At 44.3% G+C, this 20,446-nt stretch overlaps 1 protein-coding gene across 1 annotated transcript in view; it reads left to right on the forward strand.

Moving 5' to 3' along the window:
• MORN1 (MORN repeat containing 1) overlaps window positions 1-20,446 on the forward strand; it is a 215,264-nt gene that overhangs the window by 48,649 nt on the left and 146,169 nt on the right. Inside the window, exons 8-10 of the mRNA XM_063145530.1 lie at window positions 2,462-2,572; window positions 10,365-10,485; window positions 14,878-15,071. Coding sequence (XP_063001600.1) covers window positions 2,462-2,572; window positions 10,365-10,485; window positions 14,878-15,071 — 426 coding nt within the window. The remainder of the gene's footprint in view (window positions 1-2,461; window positions 2,573-10,364; window positions 10,486-14,877; window positions 15,072-20,446) is intronic.

The following is a 20,446-nucleotide window of genomic DNA, read 5'->3' on the forward strand; positions in this document are numbered from 1 at the left end:
TGCCTACTCCGAGAGAGGCTCGGAGTGTGGCAATGAGGGATAGGGCCTTTACGGTGGTGGCCCCCAGACTGTGGAATGATCTCCCTGATAAGGCTCGCCTGGCGCCAATGCTGCTATCTTTCCGGCGCCATTATTATTATTATTATTATTATTTATTTATATAGCACCATCAATGTACATGGTGCTGTACAGAGTAAAACAGTAAATAGCAAGACTCTGCCGCATAGGCTTACAATCTAATAAAATCATAGTAAAACAATAAGGAGGGGAAGAGAATGCCAACAGGTACAGGGAAGGGTAAGACTTTCCTCTTTGCCCAGGCATATGGCGGCACATCCTAATTGCCCACATGTTTAGGTTTTTTTAACGGTTTTTAATGCTTTATGTGTGTATGTTCTGTGTTTTAGAGTTTTAAATTTTGTATACTTGTTTTTATCTCAATTTTAGAATTTCTGTAAACCGCCCAGAGAGCCCTGGCTATGGGAGCGGTATATAAGTGTAATAAATAAATAAATAAATAAATAATATAAATTCAATTGCAGGGTTCAGCGGATAGCGTGCTGGATTAGACAGACCTTGTGGGAGGGTGATGAGAGCACCCTTCTCCAGTCTGGTGACCTCCAGGTGTTTTGGACTACAACTCCCAGGATTCCTGACCATGGACCAGGCTGTCTAGGGCTCATGAGAGTTGAAGTCCAAAACATCTGGAAGGCTACAGGTTTGGGAAAGCTGAATTTGAGTGACAAACTCAAGACTGCTGGAGGGACGTGGTTCCAGACTCTAATCATCCAAGAACTTCACTGGGTGAGCTGGAACCACTCTCTCAGCCTAAATCCATGCGCTACTTAGAGGAAGGCTGAGAAGAGAAAGAGGGAGAGAGGTCCTGTGGATATAAGTATAGGTGCCAATATTGTATAAATGCCGGGGACTCTGGATCTTGGATTGGGAACTGCAGAGTCTGAGGTTGGGGCTGTCGTGTTTCCAAGCCCTCCCGCTGCGATGCGAGACAAGAAAGAGGTCTTGCAAGTAATCCACAAAACTTGATTCAGGACGTTCCATAAATAAAATTTCTTCAGCAGGAGATATTGAAATTTGCTTTATCATCTATGTGGCTCCATAGCAGTGGCATAATGCCACCAGCACCACATTGATGGTGCTATATAAATAAATAATAATAATAATAATAATAAAAGTGGTGGGTTGACCATTTAACTAAAAAAATTAAAATTAAAAAGTGTCACGGTGTGTCTTCAGAGCACAGGTATGCCGGATAAAAGGCCCAAGTCACCAGTGGCCTTGACCACCCTGTCTCTCTCTGCCAAAATCTGTTAAATGTAGATATTATATAGTAAACTGTGCCAATAAAGTATTCTGTGTTCTGGCTGCTTTCCTTTTTTCATATTTAGTTATTTACAATATTTATATAAAGCTCCCCATTCAAAATTTTGGAGTGGTGTCCAAGATAAAATACAATACAAACAGAATAAAACACCTTAAAATGGATCTTTAAAAGAAGCGCATTGCTTCAGAGCACATGCATGCAACAGTTCCCCAAGTCTACTGAGATCCGCTTCCCTACTTTACGTCATTCTGATACCTGGGCAAGGCTGGGTATATTTTGAAAACGTATTCTTAGGTTTATTATTTATTTATTTATTTATTTATTTATTTGTATCCTGCCTTTTGCCCAATGCTGGGCCTCAACCTTACAAAGTTTAAAACATACATGGGGGGGGGGGGAACAAAACCATAAACGTTTAAAATACACAACAAAATTATAAGACGTTAACATAGATGGAGGGCCGGATTATTCTCCAAAGGCCTGCTGGAACAAAAAAGTTTCAACCTGCTTCCGAAAGCCCATCAAGGAGGGAGCCAGTCTAGCTTCCCCAGGAAGAGAGTTCCAGAGCAGCCACCGAGAAGGCCCTCTCCCATGTTCCCACCAAACACGCCTGTGAAGAAGGTGGGACTGAAAGAAGGGCTTCTCCAGAAGATCTTAAAGCACGGGCAGGCTCATAAGGGAGAATGCGTTCTTTCAAATAACCTGGACCCGAGCCATAAAGGTTTGCATCTTTTTTAGATGGTCAAAAGGGTGTTGTGAGTGATGATTGTTTTTGAAGTTTGGACAGCTGCTCCGGCCAAGGCATGATGGGAGGTGTAGGCATTTCAGGTAAAACAAAAAATGTGGTTTATCCCAAAGCTCTAATTTAAAATACAGCTCTTATTAACACAATTTCCCATTTATTCTCACAAAACAATTTACTAACTTAACCAAACTAATACAACCAACCAACCTAAAGATGAATAAGTTGCAGAGAAATTTATTACGTATCATATTAATATTATAAACAATATTCACGGATCCGAGCAACACCAGGCATATCAGTTATTGTAATATAAATGGATTTCTCTGTGTATGCCTGTGCAGTGATATAACCAAGGCACGTTGAATGTTTTGCAGGACAAGCAAAGAAGATTGTGATTTTGGGACCGGAGTTCATTGATACAGTGCCAAGGTCTGCTCACACGTTTCAAGTCCAGTTGCAAAATGAGGAAGGAGAGGTTTCGGAAAGTAAGAACATTTTTTAATAGCTCTGTGATGGCATATAGAATCATAGAATAGCAGAGTTGGAAGGGGCCTACAAGGCCATCGAGTCCAACCCCCTGCTCAATGCAGGAATCCACCCTAAAGCATCCCTGACAGATGGTTGTCCAGCTGCCTCTTGAAGGCCTCTAGTGTGGGAGCCCACAACCTCCCTAGGTAACTGATTCCACCGTCGCACTGCTCTAACAGTCAGGAAGTTTTTCCTGATGTCCAGCCGGAATCTGGCTTCCTTTAATTTGAGCCCGTTATTCCGTGTCCTGCACTCTGGGAGGATCGAGAAGAGATCCTGGCCCTCCTCCTTGTGACAACCCTTTAAGTATCTGAAGAGTGCTATTATGTCTCCCCTCAATCTTCTCTTCTCCAGGCTAAACATGCCCAGTTCTTTCAGTCTCTCTTCATAGGGCTTTGTTTCCAGACCCCTGATCATCCTGGTTGCCCTCTTCTGAACATGCTCCAGCTTGTCTACATCCTTCTTGAATTGTGGAGCCCAGAACTGGACGCAATACTCTAGATGAGGCCTAACCAGGGCCAAATAGAGAGGAACCAGTACCTCACGTGATTTGGAAGCTATACTTCTATTAATGCAGCCCCAAATAGCATTTGCCTTTCTTGCAGCCGTATCTTACTGTTGGCTCTTATTCAGCTTGCGATCTACAACAATTTCAAGATCTTTCTCGTTTGTAGTATTGCTGAGCCAAGTGTCCCCCATCTTGTAACTGTGCATTTTGTTTCTATTCCCTAAATGTAGAACTTGGCATTTATCCCTATTAAATTTCATCCTGTTGTTTTCAGCCCAGCACTCCAGCCTATCAAGATGACTTTGAAGTTTGTTTCTGTCTTCCAGGGTATTAGCTATCCCACCCAATTTTGTGTCATCTGCAAATTTGATCAGCGTTCCCTGCACCTCCTCGTCCAAATCATTAATAAAAATGTTGAAGAACACTGGGCCCAGGACTGAGCCCTGCGGCACCCCACTCGTTGCCTAAGTGATATAAGATCACTCACAACAATGAGCAGAAAATGGAGTGCACAAAACAAGGGCACATCATTTTCTGCTTTCTTTCTTTTTCTCTACTTCGTGGGGATGATACACTATAAACATGTTAAAATTTGTCCTTTGGCTTTTATGGGGCCTTGAACTGAAAAGGGAGTTGTTCACTTGCTGTTTTGTGTCGGCTACAGACCCCCCTCAGAAGGGCAGGTTGAGACTGGGTAGACATGTAAAAATACAAAGATATAAGCTAAAAAACCTTGCAAATGAATATTGTGTCAATATTTGCCTCAGAGCATATCTACATTACAAATGTGATCTGGTGTCAAGCCAGTTTAATTATCATGATTTTCCACTCAAGAACCCAGGCAATTCTTGGAATTCCTTGTTGAGTGTTCCTCGGCCTCTCAGGGGATGGACGTTTCTGGGATTTCTTGCTTGGGATTTATGATGATTAAGCAGGGATGTCAGACGAATCCTGTTGGGGAGGTGGAGCTCGACGAAATTTCGTCAGCTCAGCACCTCTGGACTCTGTTACGTCTTCTGCCTGCTGGCTCCACTCAGTGTGTGCAGTGAGTCGGGCCAGCTGGTGGAATTTCCGCAAATTATTATTTTTTTGTGTAAAAAGACTTTTGCACAAATTATGGCCGTAAGTTGTGCAAATTTTGCACCCCTGCATAATTTGCAGCCGTAATTTGCACAAGTCTCTATTTGCGCAAATTGCATTTTTTATTTATTTATTTAGAGTGTTTTTATCCCGCACCTCAGCCAAAAGGCTCTCGGAGCGGCTTGCAATGTATCGATAAAGAAGACAGTCCCTACCCTCAGGCTTACATTCTAAAAAAAAGACGTGACACACAAGGAAAAGTGGATGGGGAGGGAAGAGGGAGAAAATAAAAAGAAATTAAGGAGACTGTTTAGGCTGGTGGGAAGGCCCTGCTCCGTCCTCTCATCTCCCAATGGAGGGGCAAACCAACAGCTCCTTCTTCCCCACAAGGTGAAGATGTTAGCCCTGGGGGGGGGGGTTTCCAACTGAAGCAGGCCCCGATGGTGCCTGCCTGCTCCAGTCTCCCTCGCATCTTCTTCCCCACATTTGAGCCAAAAAAAAAATGCCTAAGAAATCCCTGGAACTTGGGGTAACAGAATGGCTCAGCTCGAAAAAGCCAGCCGAGTCAGGCAAACCACAGAAGTCTGGCAAGCCCAAAAAGGGCTGCAATTTCTGGCGACAGGCATCCCTATGATTAAGTAGGTTTTGAACAGTTATAAATTTGCAGTGTGGGTGCGTTTGGATCATTAAAAGAATCCCTAGCAAACTCAGGTGGTGAGTGCTGATAAGACTGGAGCCAAAACAGGGTCATTGAGAAACAAGAGGAGTTATCACCACGCTCAAGGGAATCCTGGCTTTTGCAAAAATACCAAAAGATCTGAACTAAAGGCGCAAACAGGAATAGGAGCGCTTCTGTGGGGGAGTAAGGATGAACTGCAGTGTTTTGTTACATCAGTGCCCCTCCATGGTAGATATAATAATAATAATAATAATTTATTTATTTATTTATTACCCGCCTCTCCCTTTTGATCAAGGTGGGGAACAAGAATAAGCGATAAAATACATAAAACTGAATTAAAACATAATATACATTGTTAAAAACATCCTAAAAAACATCCTAAAACATTCTAAAAACATCTTAAAATTCCACTGGATAGGCCTGCCGGAAGAGATCAGTCTTTATACTGTATTTCTTCGATTCTAAGACTCACTTTTTCCCCATATAAACATCTCTAAAAATGGGATTGCGTCTTAGAATCGCGGGTGCGTTTATTATTTCTTAGAATCAAAGCTTTTTTTTTCTGTTGGTGGTACTGAAATTAGTGTGCGTCTTACAATCGATGGCGTCTTAGAATCGCAGAAATACAGTAGCTTTCTTGAATGCTAGTAGACTGTTAAGTTGACGAGTCTCCTCCGGCAGGCCATTCCACAGTCTGGGAGCAGCAGAAGAGAAGGTCCTCTGGGTAACAGTTGTTAATCTAGTATTTGCTAGCTGAAGTAGATTCTTCCCAGAGGACCTGAGTGTGCGGGGCGGATTGTATGAGAGAAGGCGATCCCGCAGGTAGCCTGAACCCAAACCATGTAGGGCTTTAAAGGTAATAACCAACACTTTATACTTTGCTCGGAAACTAATCGGCAGCCAGTGAAGAGATTTTAAAACTGGTGTAATGTGGTCACTTCTAGGTGTACCTGCTGAGCATCAGATGGAGACGCCTTTTAAATTTTCTACAATGCCCCAGGGTTGTGCAATGTCAGGAGCATTGTGAGAAATTACACTAGTGAGCCCAGACCCTCACTGGGGGCTACTGTTTTAATTGTACATTTTCCTGTCTTTTGATGTTAATAAAAGCCATTTCTACCATTTTAAGTTTGCTTTGAGGAATGTGTCTTTAGCCCAGAGAACCCTCTGTTCCCTGTGAACAGGGCTTCTTGTCAGTTTCATATCGGCTGCAGAAGTTTCACTGAGAGCAGGTGAAAATTGCCCAACCTGCTGAAAGGGTGGTTGGATAAGATACGGCATATAATGGTCATGCACAAACTAACACAAGAAAGCTGAGCAGCTCAAGGCCAAGATAACTCTAAATCTTCTTTTTTTTTAATGCATCCTGGTTTTCATTTCTTACTTATTGTAGAGGCTCGTGGTGGTAATTTTCTCTGTTCCCTGCCAGGTCACTGTTGTCATTGTCTCAGTTGCCCAGTTTTCTTGTACTTTGACTCTCCAGCCATGCTTTGCCTTATTATTTTATTTTTAATCCTAAACAGCCATGTTTGATTCTGTTTCGTGCTGTTACGTTTGCTGTTTATGACATCTTCGCTCTTTGTATGTTCTCATGCGTCATTAACAAACTATTATAAAACAAAACTTTTCGATATAAAAAAATGGCCCTTTGATGGAAAGCAAAGGGAGGCTTTTCTGTTAACAACAGAAGAGTCATTTGGGCTTTGTAACCCTCCGTTTCAAATTACCACTGAAGGAGCCAAGGCTACCTGCAGCATGTCGTAATTAAGTGAAGGTGACTAAGTACATTTTCCAGAAGTGACGACAATTCTATCTGTGGACTTTTGTACGTGCATTTTGGTGGTTGTTGCTTGTTCTTTAGTTTCTTTTGGACGTCTTTCTTCAAAAAACTGCACATCTGGGCAAGAGTTAAGATGCTAGTTAAGAGACAGAATACTCTGATATCATCAGATGGGTTCCATAAATCCAAGGAACTGAATAAATCTGAGGAAGTAATATGAATATACTGGCCATGGCAGTTAGCTGAACTCTGAGATGGTCTTCTTAGTCGTGGAACCTTGTCTGGGGAATGACCTCCCCTTTGAGTCATTTTGGTACCAGATGAAGATGAGTTGCCCATGGCCTCAGAAAGAGGGAAGGGTGTTGCTCCTATGTGCCTTCACATTCTTGTCTGAAATCCCTACACTAACTTCCTGTCTGCTCCCAGATCTAGGACAAGCTCCTTGTCCTTATCTTCAAAGGCTTCTGTGGCCTTTCTTGCCCCCTTACCCCTCATCTCTTACATATCCTATCATCTTCACTTGTGCACCTCCATCTGTTGTGTCTCTCAGAACGCCCATACTTTTCAATGGGAGTCAAATGATGAGGCTTACGAAGTAATCCACAAAGCTTTTATTCTCTTCAACCTGAATAGAGTCTACCTCTTTGAAACAACCCCCTAGGCAAAACTATGCAAACTAAGCAAGACAGTTGTCCATTCAAGAAGAGAAAGAAGTTACTTCTCAAATGCCCATAACTTCAAAGCGCCTGGTGCGGTGGTAGGTTCTGGCGTAATCGAACTGACTTTCTCACGGCTTCTTTACGCACTGTGCGTTTCAGCTTCCAGCGGATCCTAGCATCAGTTAGTGTCTCGCCCCTGGAAACACACTCACTTCCCACTGAGTGTGTAGGATTTGGCCTTGAGGAGATAAACTCTGGAGGGGGCTGACTCCCAGCTGGGGAATTGCCCGTGAGAGCTTCCTCCCCCACTGGTACGGGCTGGCTGGTGTCTGGCGCTGCGTTTTCTAGTTCTAAATCTGATTCTGATTGATTACTTGAAACACCTTCTCCCGAAACGGGTAGTAGGGTTAGACATGACACCATCATCCTAACCTCTCTTGCTCCTTCAAAGGGCTTCTCCCTTGCTGCCCCATATGCATTGTACTGCTTCCTGGAACACTTTTGTGATGTTCTTGCTTCCTTTAGATCCTTCTTCAAAAACCACCTTTTGCTTGAAGCCCTGCATCCCGTGCCCTACAGCCTAAGCATGTATGACTGAAACAAACACATACTGCTTTGCTGTTGATTCATGGCTCCGCTTTTCATCACCTTCCCCACTGATTTTTCCTCGTGCTGAATTTTAGATATACATAATAGTTCATAATTGTTTCCATGATTTCTCTGGTCCCAAAAGAAGCTTAGGAGATCCTTCCTGACTCTCCAAGCTGCACCAATTTCTTGTACCATTCCCACCACATCTGTGTATTACTCCCTCAACTTGGCCCATGGACTCCTTTGTCGTCTTCCTCCAACAAGGCCTCCATTTCTATCTCCCATGGCCTCAGTTTGGTTGGAGAATCTCCCTCCCCACCCCCGAACTTCAGATATTCAAGACAAACTACTTTTCTACTTGAGGTTGGAGTATTAACTTTTCTTCAATATTCTACAGTGAATTCAGACGTGTCTGGTTTCCACAGATACATCCGTTTTGCCCAGATGGTATCGGATGTGGATGCATTTAGTAGATCCACATGTTGTCTCAACATCACAGTCCATTGCCTTCTACTCTGAGTAGGGAAGGCATTGGCTTTACAAACATCTCTGTTCATTGTGGCAGGAATTAGGAGGGATCAAGTCACATGGGGTGAACTTTCCATGTGTGAAGCCTGGGTCACTATTTCTGCATTTTCTTTTACCAGGGGTATTTGAAAACCAGCTGAGCAGGGGTTGGGATCCAGTTCTCCCTGCTCCGTGCAAATACTACACTCCACTGGCTTTCAGTTGGGCTACACACTACTTCCTTGGAAATAAAACTCTTTGAAATCAAAGGGACTTCATTCCTAATAATAATAATAATAATAATAATAATAATAATAATAATACCTTGCAATCGACCAGACATAACAGTTATAGACAAAGAAGAAAAACACACTTACCTCATTGACATAGCAATAACAAATGACAAAAATGTTGCTGAAAAGGAAGAGGAAAAGAGAAGAATATACACCATTTGCAATGGAAGTTAAAGAACTATGGCAGCAGGAAAAGGTCACAATTATTCTGTTAATCACATCAGTCACCGGCATCACATCAAAAAACTATACAGAAACTGGGCCTACCAAAATACATGCACACCAACATCCAAAAAGCAGTCTTACTGAGAACATGTTCAATAGTAAGGAATTTTCTGAGTCAGTAAGGAACAGCGTGACTTAGCAAATCCCATCATGTCCATCTAGAAAAAACACCATGAAAAGAGAGATAATAATACATTCATTTCTGTATCTCCCAATAAAGACACAGCATAAAAACCAGCACAAAAATTGCATATACCAAATTTAAAACAATTAAAAACGGTTTCAATAAAATACTAGACCTGCCCCATGCCACTAAATGCCATTAAAGTATTACGTCCAGTTCTGGGCACCACACTTCAAGAAGGACGCAGACAAGTTGGAGGGGATTCAGAGGAGGGCAACCAGGATGATCAGGGGTCTGGAAACAAAGCCCTATGAAGAGAGACTGAAAGAACTGGGCATGTTTAGCCTGGAGAAGAGAAGATGGAGGGGAGACATGATAGCACTCTTCAAATATTTAAAAGGTTGTCACACAGAGGAGGGCCAAGATCTCTTCTCGATCCTCCCAGAGTGCAGGACACGGAATAATGGGCTCAAGTGATAGGAAGCTTCCTGACTGTTAGGGCAATACAACTATTAGAGCAGTACGACAGTTACCTAGGGAGGTTGTGGGCTCTCCCACACTAGAGGCATTCAAGAGGCAGCTGGACAACCATCAGTCAGGGATGCTTTAAGGTGGATTCCTGCATTGAGCAGGGGGTTGGACTTGATGGCCTTGTAGGCCCCTTCCAACTCTGCTATTCTATGATTCTATGAAATGCCTGGGAATAGAGGGCAAAAATATGACAAGTGACCCTGTTCAGATGACCTGCTAAACCACGGATTTAAGCACTGAGCCAAACATTATGGCTTAGCATGTCATGTGAACCATTCCTAACCAGGGTGGCTACATAACCATGGTTTAACCACATTCCTTAACCACTTGCTGCCAAAGGGTTAGCGGCCTAATCACAGCTTCATGTGTTGTCTGAACAGGCCCAATGTTGCTGCTGAGTAAACATTGCTGGCAGTCTGACTTGGGGATGTCTCTATCTCTTAAACACAAGGAATATTTAACCGTCATGGGTTTTATCCAAGACGTCCTGAAAATTTTCTGCTTCAATGCTGCTGAGAATCATTAGCAAACCTCCTTGCAAGTAGAGAACTAGCCCAACAGGAAAGAGGCTCCTAGGTCCAGCATTTGCTGAACTTGGCATAAAAATGTGACGTAACAGAGGAGCATTTAGAAATATGAGTGGTAAGGTCTGTTCTGTCACCTGAGGTCTTCGCTATCTCATTTTGTTGCATGTGTAGATCCAGTCTCAACACTTTAGCTGGCTGCAGATCAAGTGATTAAACATTTTACCCATTGCTCTTCTGCTTGATAGGCGAGAGCGGTCGACTGCTGGAAATCAGCGCTGGTCTAAGAAATGCCCAGTTTCCAAGCTGCAGTACCAGCTCCTACAAGTTAATTGAACAAACTGGGAGGCAGCCGGTGAGAAGCTCTTTGTAAGTATTATTATTATTATTATTATTATTATTATTATTATTTATTTATTTATATAGCACCATCAATGTATATGGTGCTGTACAGAGTAAAATAGTAAATAGCAAGACCCTGCCGCATAGGCTTACATTCTAATAAAATCATAGTAAAGCAATAAGGAGGGGAAGAGAATGCAAACAGGCACTGGGTAGGGTAAACAGGCACAGGGTAGGGTAAAACTAACAGTATAGAGTCCAAACAACATCAGGTTTTAAAAGCTTTAGGAAAAAGAAAAGTTTTTAGCTGAGCTTTAAAAGCTGCGATTGAACTTGTGGATCTCAGATGTTCTGGAAGAGCGTTCCAGGTGTAAGGGGCAGCCAAAAAAAATGGACGAAGCCGAGCAAGGGAAGTAGAGGCCCTTGGGCAGGTGAGAAACATGGCATCAGAAGAGCGAAGAGCACGAGCGGGGCAATAGTGTGAGATGAGAGAGGAGAGATAGGAAGGAGCTAGACCGTGAAAAGCTTTGAAGGTCAACAGGAGAAGTTTATATTGGATTCTGAAGTGAATTGGAAGCCAATGAAGAGATTTCAGAAGTGGAGTTACATGGTCAGAGCAGCGAGCCAAGAAGATGATCTTAGCAGCAGAGTGGTGAACAGAAACCAACGGACTGATGTGAGAAGAAGGAAGGCCAGTGAGAAGAAGGTTGCAGTAGTCCAACCGAGAAATAACCAATGCATGAACAAGAGTCTTGGCAGAAGAGACAGACAAAAATGATCGAATCCTGGCAATATTATACAGGAAAAAACGACAGGATTTAGCTACTGCCTCAATATGAGGAATAAAGGAGAGCGAGGAATCAAATATAAAGTAACATGGGGAAGAATTTGTTTCATCTGTTCTTGCCTCCCCTATTATGTTATGGAGAAACAATGTCCTGAACAGCTCAAATGTGCTTGCTTGATGCATGTTTTTTTTTTCTTGGGCACATTCTGGGTCCCAGGTAATCCTCATTAACTAACTGGGACAGCCAGGGTTGGTTTAAGTCCATGAGATAAGGCATGGAGCCACAGAGAGGCAGCTGGCAGTGATAACTGAAGTCAGCCCCCAGATTACTGCCCGCTGGCATTCAGTAGGGACAGCGAGAGGCAAAGCAGCCAGCCAGATACAAGACCAGCAGGATTTGCACAGACAACTTGTTTAAACAACCTCTGGAACAGAACTGAGCTGTATATAGTGGTGCAAATCCCTGAGGCCCCACTCTTTCAGTAAGGCATAACTTAGGGTGACCCTATGAAAAGGAGGACAGGGCTCCTGTATCTTTAACAGTTGCATAGAAAAGGGAATTTTAGCAGGCGTCATTTGTATATATGGAGAACCCGGTGAAATTCCCTCTTCATCCCAACACTTAAAGGTGCAGGAGCTACACTAGAGTGACCAGATTTAAAAGAGGGCAGCTTTAACTGGTGTGATGAAGAGGAAATTTCACCAGGTTTCCCATATATACAAATGACACCTGAAATTCCCTTTTTAATACAACTGTTAAAGAGACAGGAGCCCTGTCCTCCTTTTCATATGGTCACCCTAGCATAACTCTCTTAAAAGGTCTGTCCTCTGCACTGGCATCTCACACGGGGTATTTTGATTTCTCTTGGTGGGCTCCTGTTGGTGTCTCCGACAAACCATGATAGATGAATGTGGAGTTTTGGCTGTTTGGTGAGGCCACTCCCTGGAGGGCTCATGGGGTTGGGCTCAATGGCCTTGTAGGCCCCTTCCAACTCTGCTGTTCTATGATTCTATGATTCCTGGATCGCCACTGGATGGAGCAGGGTGAGAGGGCTTGTTCTCTTCTAAGCTCCATCATCTGCTCATCCCCAGATGGGGCTTCAGAACTCTGGGACCCCAGCAGTTGTCTCAGACAGGATCGAGCCATGGGCAACAGGCTGAGATGAGACAGTAGCTGTGGGACTAGCCCGTGAGCCCAATGACAAACCAGGAGGCAGGCACAAGGAGCAAGCCAGAAGGCATGAGTGAAAGACCACCAAGGATGCAAGAGCGTGCCGAACACCTTGTTGCTCAAACAAGACTCAATTGGAACAGGAAGTCCTATTATACTCCTACCTGTCCAGAAGAATCTAATGGCCACCCTGGATGGAGTGAAGTCAGTCCAGCCTTAAATGTACTTAGCTGAAAAGCTGCCATCTACAGGGCAGCTGCACACATCCAGCAGTTCCTGACACTGAATGCCGCCCTCCCGGCCTTCTTTTCCTCCTCTGAATCGGTGTTGGGCTCAGTGGTTAGGACCATAACAGTTACCATGTCTAGCCCTATTTATTTAGTTACCAGTGTATCATGCCCAGCGTGGCTAAGAGCACGATAAAACAATAAAATCAGCAATAAAATTTCTATCAAACTATCTCAGGCAATCACACACGCAGAACAATTTGGAGAGCAAGGGAGCCAAGAAAACTATCATCCCAGCAGGCTAATTAATTCTTGCCGAGAAAGGAAGCTCTTGACCTGGCAGCAAGAAGCCATCTGGGAGGAAGCGAGGCAGGCCTCTCTTGGACGGGGATACGAAAGCCTCGACACAGCTCCAGAGAAGGCCCTTTCCTGCATTCCGGCCAAGCGTGCCTTAGATGCTGGTGGAACACAAAGGCAGGCCTTTCCCAAAGACCTCATACAGCGGGGGAACAGGCAGTCCTTTGAGCATCCCTGTCCTGAGCAGTTTTAGTGCTTTGAAGCTCATAATTCTCACTTCGAATTGGGCCCAGAAATGTACCAGAGCCAGTGACGTTGCCCTAAGGGAGTCGCCCACAATCCGGCCTCAGCAGAAGTTTCTGGACACTTTTCAAAGGTAGCCTCATCTGGAGTGTGTTGCAGTTATCCAGGAAAGGAAAGGAACCTCTCGTGCAAGCACTGAGTCATTACTGACTCTTGGAGGGACGCCAGCTTTCGCTGACGTTTTCTTGGCAGGCCTTATAGCGGGGTGGTTTGCCGTTGCCTTCCCCGGCCGTGATTCCCTTTCCCCCAGCTAACTGGGTACTCATTTTACCGACCTCAGAAGGATGGAAGGCTGAGTTGACCCGAGCCGGCTGCATGAAACCAGCTTCCGCTGGGATCGAACTCAAGCCGTGGGGAGAGTTTCAGCTGCAGAAATTGCTGCTTTTACTGCTCTGTGCCACACGAGGCTATTGCAGTTATCCAGCCGAGATGCAATTTTGCCTGGGCTACCACGGCTAGATCCAGCATCTAATGGAAAGCTTTCTAGTCCTGGATCTTTTGTATCAAACAGGGGTTGTGACTAGATTGCTATTAAGCCCCCGCCCCCGTTCTTTGATTCTAAGGTGCAATTGGCCATAGCCACCACCGAAATATTCTGTATGCTTACAGCCTTCCTCAACCTGGGGTGCTCCAGATGTGTTGGACTACAACTCCCAGAATGCCCCAGCTGGCTGGGGCATTTTGGGAGGTGCAGTCCAACACATCTGGAGCGCCCCAGGTTGAGGAAGGCTGGCTTAGGATCACCTCAGCCTGGTGTCTCCTTTCTCTCTATTAAGTATATAAAAATAACAGTTATACTGTTGCTATCCAGATTCTGTGAACTGCAGCATTCTTTAATATTAGGCACCCAATCGGAGCGGGCTTGCGAACCTGCGAAAACCTGGTTTGTGATTTGATGTTGGAGAGAAATGTATTTCCCAGTCTTCCCCCCCACCCCCAATAAGAATAACAGCAAGCCATCAACTTGGAATGCACTTGAAAAACACCGAGTAGCAGACAGCACTCCACTCCATTAAGTAGAATCCACCGTCAAAATGAACGGAAGAATTTGTTTTTTTATATGGAGCTGCTGCGGGGAATTTAACAAGGTTGACACAGTTGTTGCCTTGTGCAGTGGGTCACCAGGACCTAACAGACAAGAGACGGGTTACCCCAACAACCTTGATGTACAAAGTTAGGGCCGCATGCCTTGTTTTCAAAAATCTGGTAGGCATCCTGCAGAGAGAGCCCATATTTTTTTATAGTGTGCGTCTGATAATATTCATATAATTTAACCAAGAACGGGCCATAGGTCAGTGGTGAAGTCCTTCTGCTGTGCAGGCTGAGAAGGCTGTGAGTTCATGCCCTGGTGCCCCTTGATTAAAAGTATATCAGAAAACAGCTGGCTGAGGAAATCATAGAATCATAGAATAGCAGAGTTGGAAGGGGCCTACAAGGCCATGGAGTCCAACCCCCTGCTCAATGCAGGAATCCACCCTAAAGCATCCCCGACAGATGCTTTATCTGAATGATTTGGTTCAGTATAAGACAGTGTCATACGTTCAGTCCTCCTTTTCTGCATCGTATCTGGATTATTTGTTTTAAGGTTTTAAACTCGATGCAATATAAAGCGCTGTTCCCATTTCCTTTGGCAGTGGATTTGAGTACATTAGCTATCCTTTGATGGCGGATGCATTTGGAAGCCAGAAACCGCAAGCTGCTCTGCCTACTGTTGGCAAATCTGGATTTACCCTGCCTGAATTGCCAGTCCCCCCAAATGGAGGCGTGGAGCCAGAATCCAGATCAAAACCCCTGGGTGGTGCAGGAGATGCCCTTAGCAACCAGGTTGGTAAGTAGAGATAATGGATTTAGCTTGAGTGCTCACTGTATTATAGTTAACTGAGAAACAAAAGGTACCTTCTACCCCTTGGTAAAAACAACTTGAGAAAAATCTGACATGGCTTTTGTCATGCTAACGGATGGTTCTAAAATCGTTTTGTAGGGGTGTAGGAGATTTGTCATTGACATTCTTCATAATAAAACGTTTTTATGCCTTGGAAGGTATAGCCCTTGCTTGTTACGCGGCTTCTTTGGGTGGATTTTCCTTCCCTGATCAGTCAAAATATGCTGTTAAAAATGAATTAGGCAGGGAAATGCTCAGCGGCAACATCTCAGCATCTGCACACCCACGTTACTTTTGCCTAGGAAGTGCCCCTGTGCTACGAAAGAGGGGGCATGTAGTAAAACCACCTTTTTGTATTTAGGACAAGAGGTTTCTATTTGTTGGCCTCTAACAGTAAGCTGGAGCCTCCTCCTTAGGCCTTGTTACATGCTGATAGCAAAGTCAGAAGGTAATGAGCAGATGGAACGTTTTGGCTCAGCTCAGACAAGATGTTCCTCAATGGTGGTCTTAGAACTCCATGGTAGAGTTTTTACACCACTTTTAAGAAATGTGTTGTCTGGCGGGGAAACTCCATGCAACGTGGAGAGTTTTTGGGTTTTTTGGAAAACAGACTATCCATGCTCAGCAGAGGAGAGTTCCTGCACAACCGTTGTGTGGTGGGCTCCGTGGGGTTTTCCATTGTGTTGAGTTGACTTTTCCCACTGGCTGCAGAGTTCCCTAGCAGGAGTGGCGAAAGGAGGGGTGCTGCTCTAGGAGAGCCGCTGCGTTTGCGGTTTTTTTGCAACAATGGCTGATGGGATACCATTGGGAGGACCGGGGGAAGAGAGACGGTGGAGGAATTGTCAATGAAACATCACAATGGATTTTACTCAAGGTAGCCCACAGTCACACAGCGGTGGAGTTAGAACATGTTGTGTGGGGAGAACCTCCTAAAACCTCAACTGTTGAGTGGAGTTTTCACACTGCGTTGACTAATGTGTCGTCTGAACTGAGCCTCTCTCTAACTTCCGTGTTCTCCTTCACTCCACCCGCACATGTTCACATGGTTCAATTTCTACTTTGCATTAGAATAGGGAAATGAATGAACCGTCAGAGCAGCGTTTCTTAAATCTGTTGAGCTCCTCTTCTTTATATGAGCACACACACGTCTACTCTGCCTTCTGGACCATCCCAACCCAACATGAACTGTCAGCTCCAGGGGACAGCAACCAGGGAAGGGCCTGTATCTCAGTGATAGATCCCGTGCTTTCTGTGCAGAAGGATCCCAGGTTCAGTGCCAAGCATTTCCAGATGAAAAAGATTGGGTGGCAGGTGATGGGAGAATCCCCTGCCGCTTGAGACGTTGGAGGGCTGATTCATGTCAGATTCGATAATAGTAATTTCACGTATAAGGTGGCTTAGTTAGTCAAGGATTTTTACTCCGCTCTTCAGCCTGATGGACATTTCTGATCCTTCTGTGGCGTTACACCCCACAAATCAATTCCAAATGTATGTCTGCAGTTTGTAAGTCTGTGGTTTGTAGAATGTTGGCCTGAGTGGGCGGAGTTAGAATGTCTTGGGACGGGGAGGAGTCATATATAAGGGAAGGGTGGAGGGGATTGTGGGTTCTAGTTCTTGTTCTTTTCAGAAAAGCTTTTCAGGGAGACTTAGGTACTCGTAGAGTCTGTAGTGCTCTCTGTATTTATGGTACTTAAGTTCTGGGAAATTTGAGAGTCAGTGTAGTGAGTGGTGTCTTTAGAGTGTGGTGTGCACGTAGTGGAAGTATATTAATCAATACTGAGAATAAAGAAAGTTCAAGAGTGATTGTGTGAGAAAAAGGAAAGCGCGAATGTGAATGAGTGACCGGATTGTATGAAAGGTTTCAAAAAGGTTTATAAATGTTGTTATTTGAAACAAAGCTTATGAACTTTTAAAAATAAATTTTGATTGTTTTGTTTTTAAACTACCACAAAAGTCCCACGTGTCTGTTTGGCGTTTATCATCTTAAGTTTACACATTCAGCACCCACTCTGACAATCATTCACCTCAGCAGATATAACTCACAGCGCATTATTATATATATTAAAAATCCATTCTCCATTTTAAACCCACCTAGTTTGGAGGAAGGTGGGTTTTATCCCTCGCCTCAGGCGTATCAAGCGGTGGTGCTTGGCTTGAGCAGGGAGTAGCCTCGGCCGGGTCTGGTGTTCAGAGCCTGTGTCGCCCCATAATAAATGGTGGCAGACGTGAGATCTGGTGTTCAGAGCCTGTGTCGTGGCACCTTCCTTCTTCCCAAATCACAGTGGGATGATGTGATGCCCTGATTAAGCCAATATGCATCAGTCTAGTATCGTGGTAATTGCTTACCCAAAAAATATAGCAGAGTGCGAATAGCAGCAGCAGCGTGGAGCTGGAAATGGTTTCAGCTTGGAGTTAAGAACAAAAAGAAGCACTCACGGTCTTTGGTCAGTAAGAAACTTTACTGACACTAAATAAATTACTTACAGAATAAATGGTCATATATACAGTCCTTTCACCAACAGTACAGCAACACAACGTAGCAGTAATATATCAGCAGTATATCACATCAGCAGTCTGATAATGTCATAGTTACAACAGCAGCAGTAAGAAGCCTTACAACATGGACTTCTTAAATACACTTTTCTCCTTGGCCCAATTAACCAATAGTCTCTTCATCTTGTACTTCTCGTACCGCACGTAGGCCAGGGAAGAATCTGCTTCATACTGGACTTCTCCTGGCAGAGACAATCTGGCCAAGGACATCTTTTTAACTCTTTAGAGTCCTTTTCCTTCTGTGGGTAAAAACCTAACCCCAACATATAGGTCCTGATGGTCAACTGCTCTTCTATATCATCATCATCACCATCATCTTACCTTTCATCCAATTTGCTCAGGGCAATGTACACAGGGCTCTTCCACTCCCTTCAAGCTCTACCTCATTTCCAAATCTTCTTTGTTTATTTAAAAAATGTATTCCACTCCCCCTTTCCTCTTCAATGTAGCACTAAGGGAGGCCTATGACAAGTTAAAAACAGTGACAAAATACGTGAGAGATCAACAATAACCGTGGAAGGCAATTGAAAGCCACTTTAAAAAAAAACCCAGGAGCCATTTACTTAAAAAACAAACAAAACCAACCTGCAGGTCGAATGCCTGCCGGAAGAGGAATGTCTTAGCCAGCCAGCAGGAGGCCAAAGGAGCTCTAGAGCCACAGCGCAGCCAGAGAGGAGGCATCTCCTGGGTCCTGAGCAATCACACCTCGACCGCTGTTGGGATGCAGAGAGCCGGACTGTGAGCCGGACTGTGGCTGAGGACCCAGCCACAAGCAGAGGAACAGGAAGGTGTTTCTGTTCCCCAAAAGGGTGGGGTTCTCAAGGCAGGGCCAAGGACTAGACCCAGAGCCAAGGAAGTGGAACAAGAGTGTGGGTGAGATTTGGAGAAGGCAGAGGAAGAGTGGAGGTTGGAGTGGTGGGGAACGCCTGACCAGAATAGGCTGCAGTCATGCAGGATGCCAAAACTGGCAGCAGTGGCCCAGGGGCGGGGAGTCCACCACACCAGCCGGCGTGCAGCACCTCACAGCAGTCCCAAAGTTGCTGAGAGCAGCTGACCAGGGAAATGAGGGGACGTGATGCCCAGTGGCTGTCGCCACTTGGTGAGTCGTGGTTGCCTCTTGAATGCCTTTAGTGTGGGAGAGCCCACAACCTCCCTAGGTAACTGATTCCATTGTCATACTGCTCTAACAGTCAGGAAGTTTTTCCTGATGTCCAGCCGGAATCTGGCTTCCTTTAACTTGAGCCCGTTATTCCGTGTCCTGCACTCTGGGAGGATCGAGAAGAGATCCTGGCCCTCCTCTATGTGACAACCTTTTAAGTATTTGAAGAGTGCTATCATGTCTCCCCTCAATCTTCTCTTCGCCAGGTCTAGCTAAGGCCTCAGTCTGACAGAACTCTGTCTCTCACGCTCTCCAAACAATGCGTAATTTCTGTTTGTGATTTAAATTGCCTCCACAATTTTGCCTCTAGTGAAATTTCAAATGAATCGAGGCGAAACATTCAAAAAAAAATCAAGGGAAGCTAGAATAGTTTTGAGAAGCCCAGCAAAATTTCTCGAGGCAGAAAAGCTTTGCGTATCCCTGATCCATTCTCTTACCACCCCCACGAAGGCCTCCTTTTCATTCTACCTAAATCCACCTACTCAGAGTTGTGTCTCAAGGTTTATTATAGTCCCAGTGAGTCAAAGCTGCCTACTCATCTTATACATATATACATTCACAGCCTATATTGTTGTTTTGGTTTCTTAGAGGACATGAAGTAACAGATGAGCTAACACTTTTTTATATATATAAATATGCTAGTATTATTTTACAGGCCAGTTATTCCTGGAATTATTCATGGGAGCCTGAATGCCGAGATCTCGGGAGTTGAATCAAAGTTTAATCACTTTGGTTTATTGTGAACCATAATATTAAATCCACCCCATATAACTTGATACATTGTAAATACACGATTTGCATCTTAATACACTCAACTTGTTAACAAAGTGCACAGAAACTGAGTAGTAGTTAAAATAGCATCTATCTTTGGACTCCGGAGAGTTTATTTTGATAGCCCCAACATGTGTGATACACTTTGCTTGCCTCCCTCACCAGTTCTGTTTTTGTCATATTAAATTTGGTCTAGCTTTGCTTTCCCCTCCTCTAACCAAAATAACGTTTATAAGAGCCATTATTTAACACCTGACCCTCAGTATTAAATTACCAGAAGGTTTGGAATATTAAATAAACATGCCCTCTCTTGGTTTGATTCTCCCCTCTCGGGTGTTTTGTTAGCAATATTTCTGGTCATAGATTAAAAATTATTTTCCTTGTTAGGGGAAATACTGCAGCAGTACTGGAGTGTCGAGCAGGGCGGGGGCGGAGTGGGGGACACCCACTTTGCTCGGTTGGTACATGTAAATATCATTTTGCAGGAACCATAGGACTGTAATCTCGATTTGGAGGGGTCTTAAAAGAGACTTAGGGTTCAAGTTTAACACTTCCAGGCGCAACTTTAAGCTCTTCCTTAATGGTGCTCAACTCCCTGAAATGACTCCTAAGGCTTTCTTGTAGGGGCTCCGTTTGGTCAAATGGGAGAAGAGAAGGAAACTAAAGGACTCCATTTTTTCAAGATTCTTTGAGTGCCATCACACGGGGGAAATCGTGTTTGCTTACCATCGCTTCTCCGCCCGCGCGTTTGTCCCTCATTACTTCCTCTTTTGAAAGAGGAAGTAAACAACTTGCACGTGGGCCATTCAGTGGGCTGTTTTAATCCCGCTGCTTCTCC

Source organism: Elgaria multicarinata, chromosome 20 (assembly GCF_023053635.1).
Source record: "Elgaria multicarinata webbii isolate HBS135686 ecotype San Diego chromosome 20, rElgMul1.1.pri, whole genome shotgun sequence".
NCBI classification, from domain to species: domain Eukaryota; kingdom Metazoa; phylum Chordata; class Lepidosauria; order Squamata; family Anguidae; genus Elgaria; species Elgaria multicarinata.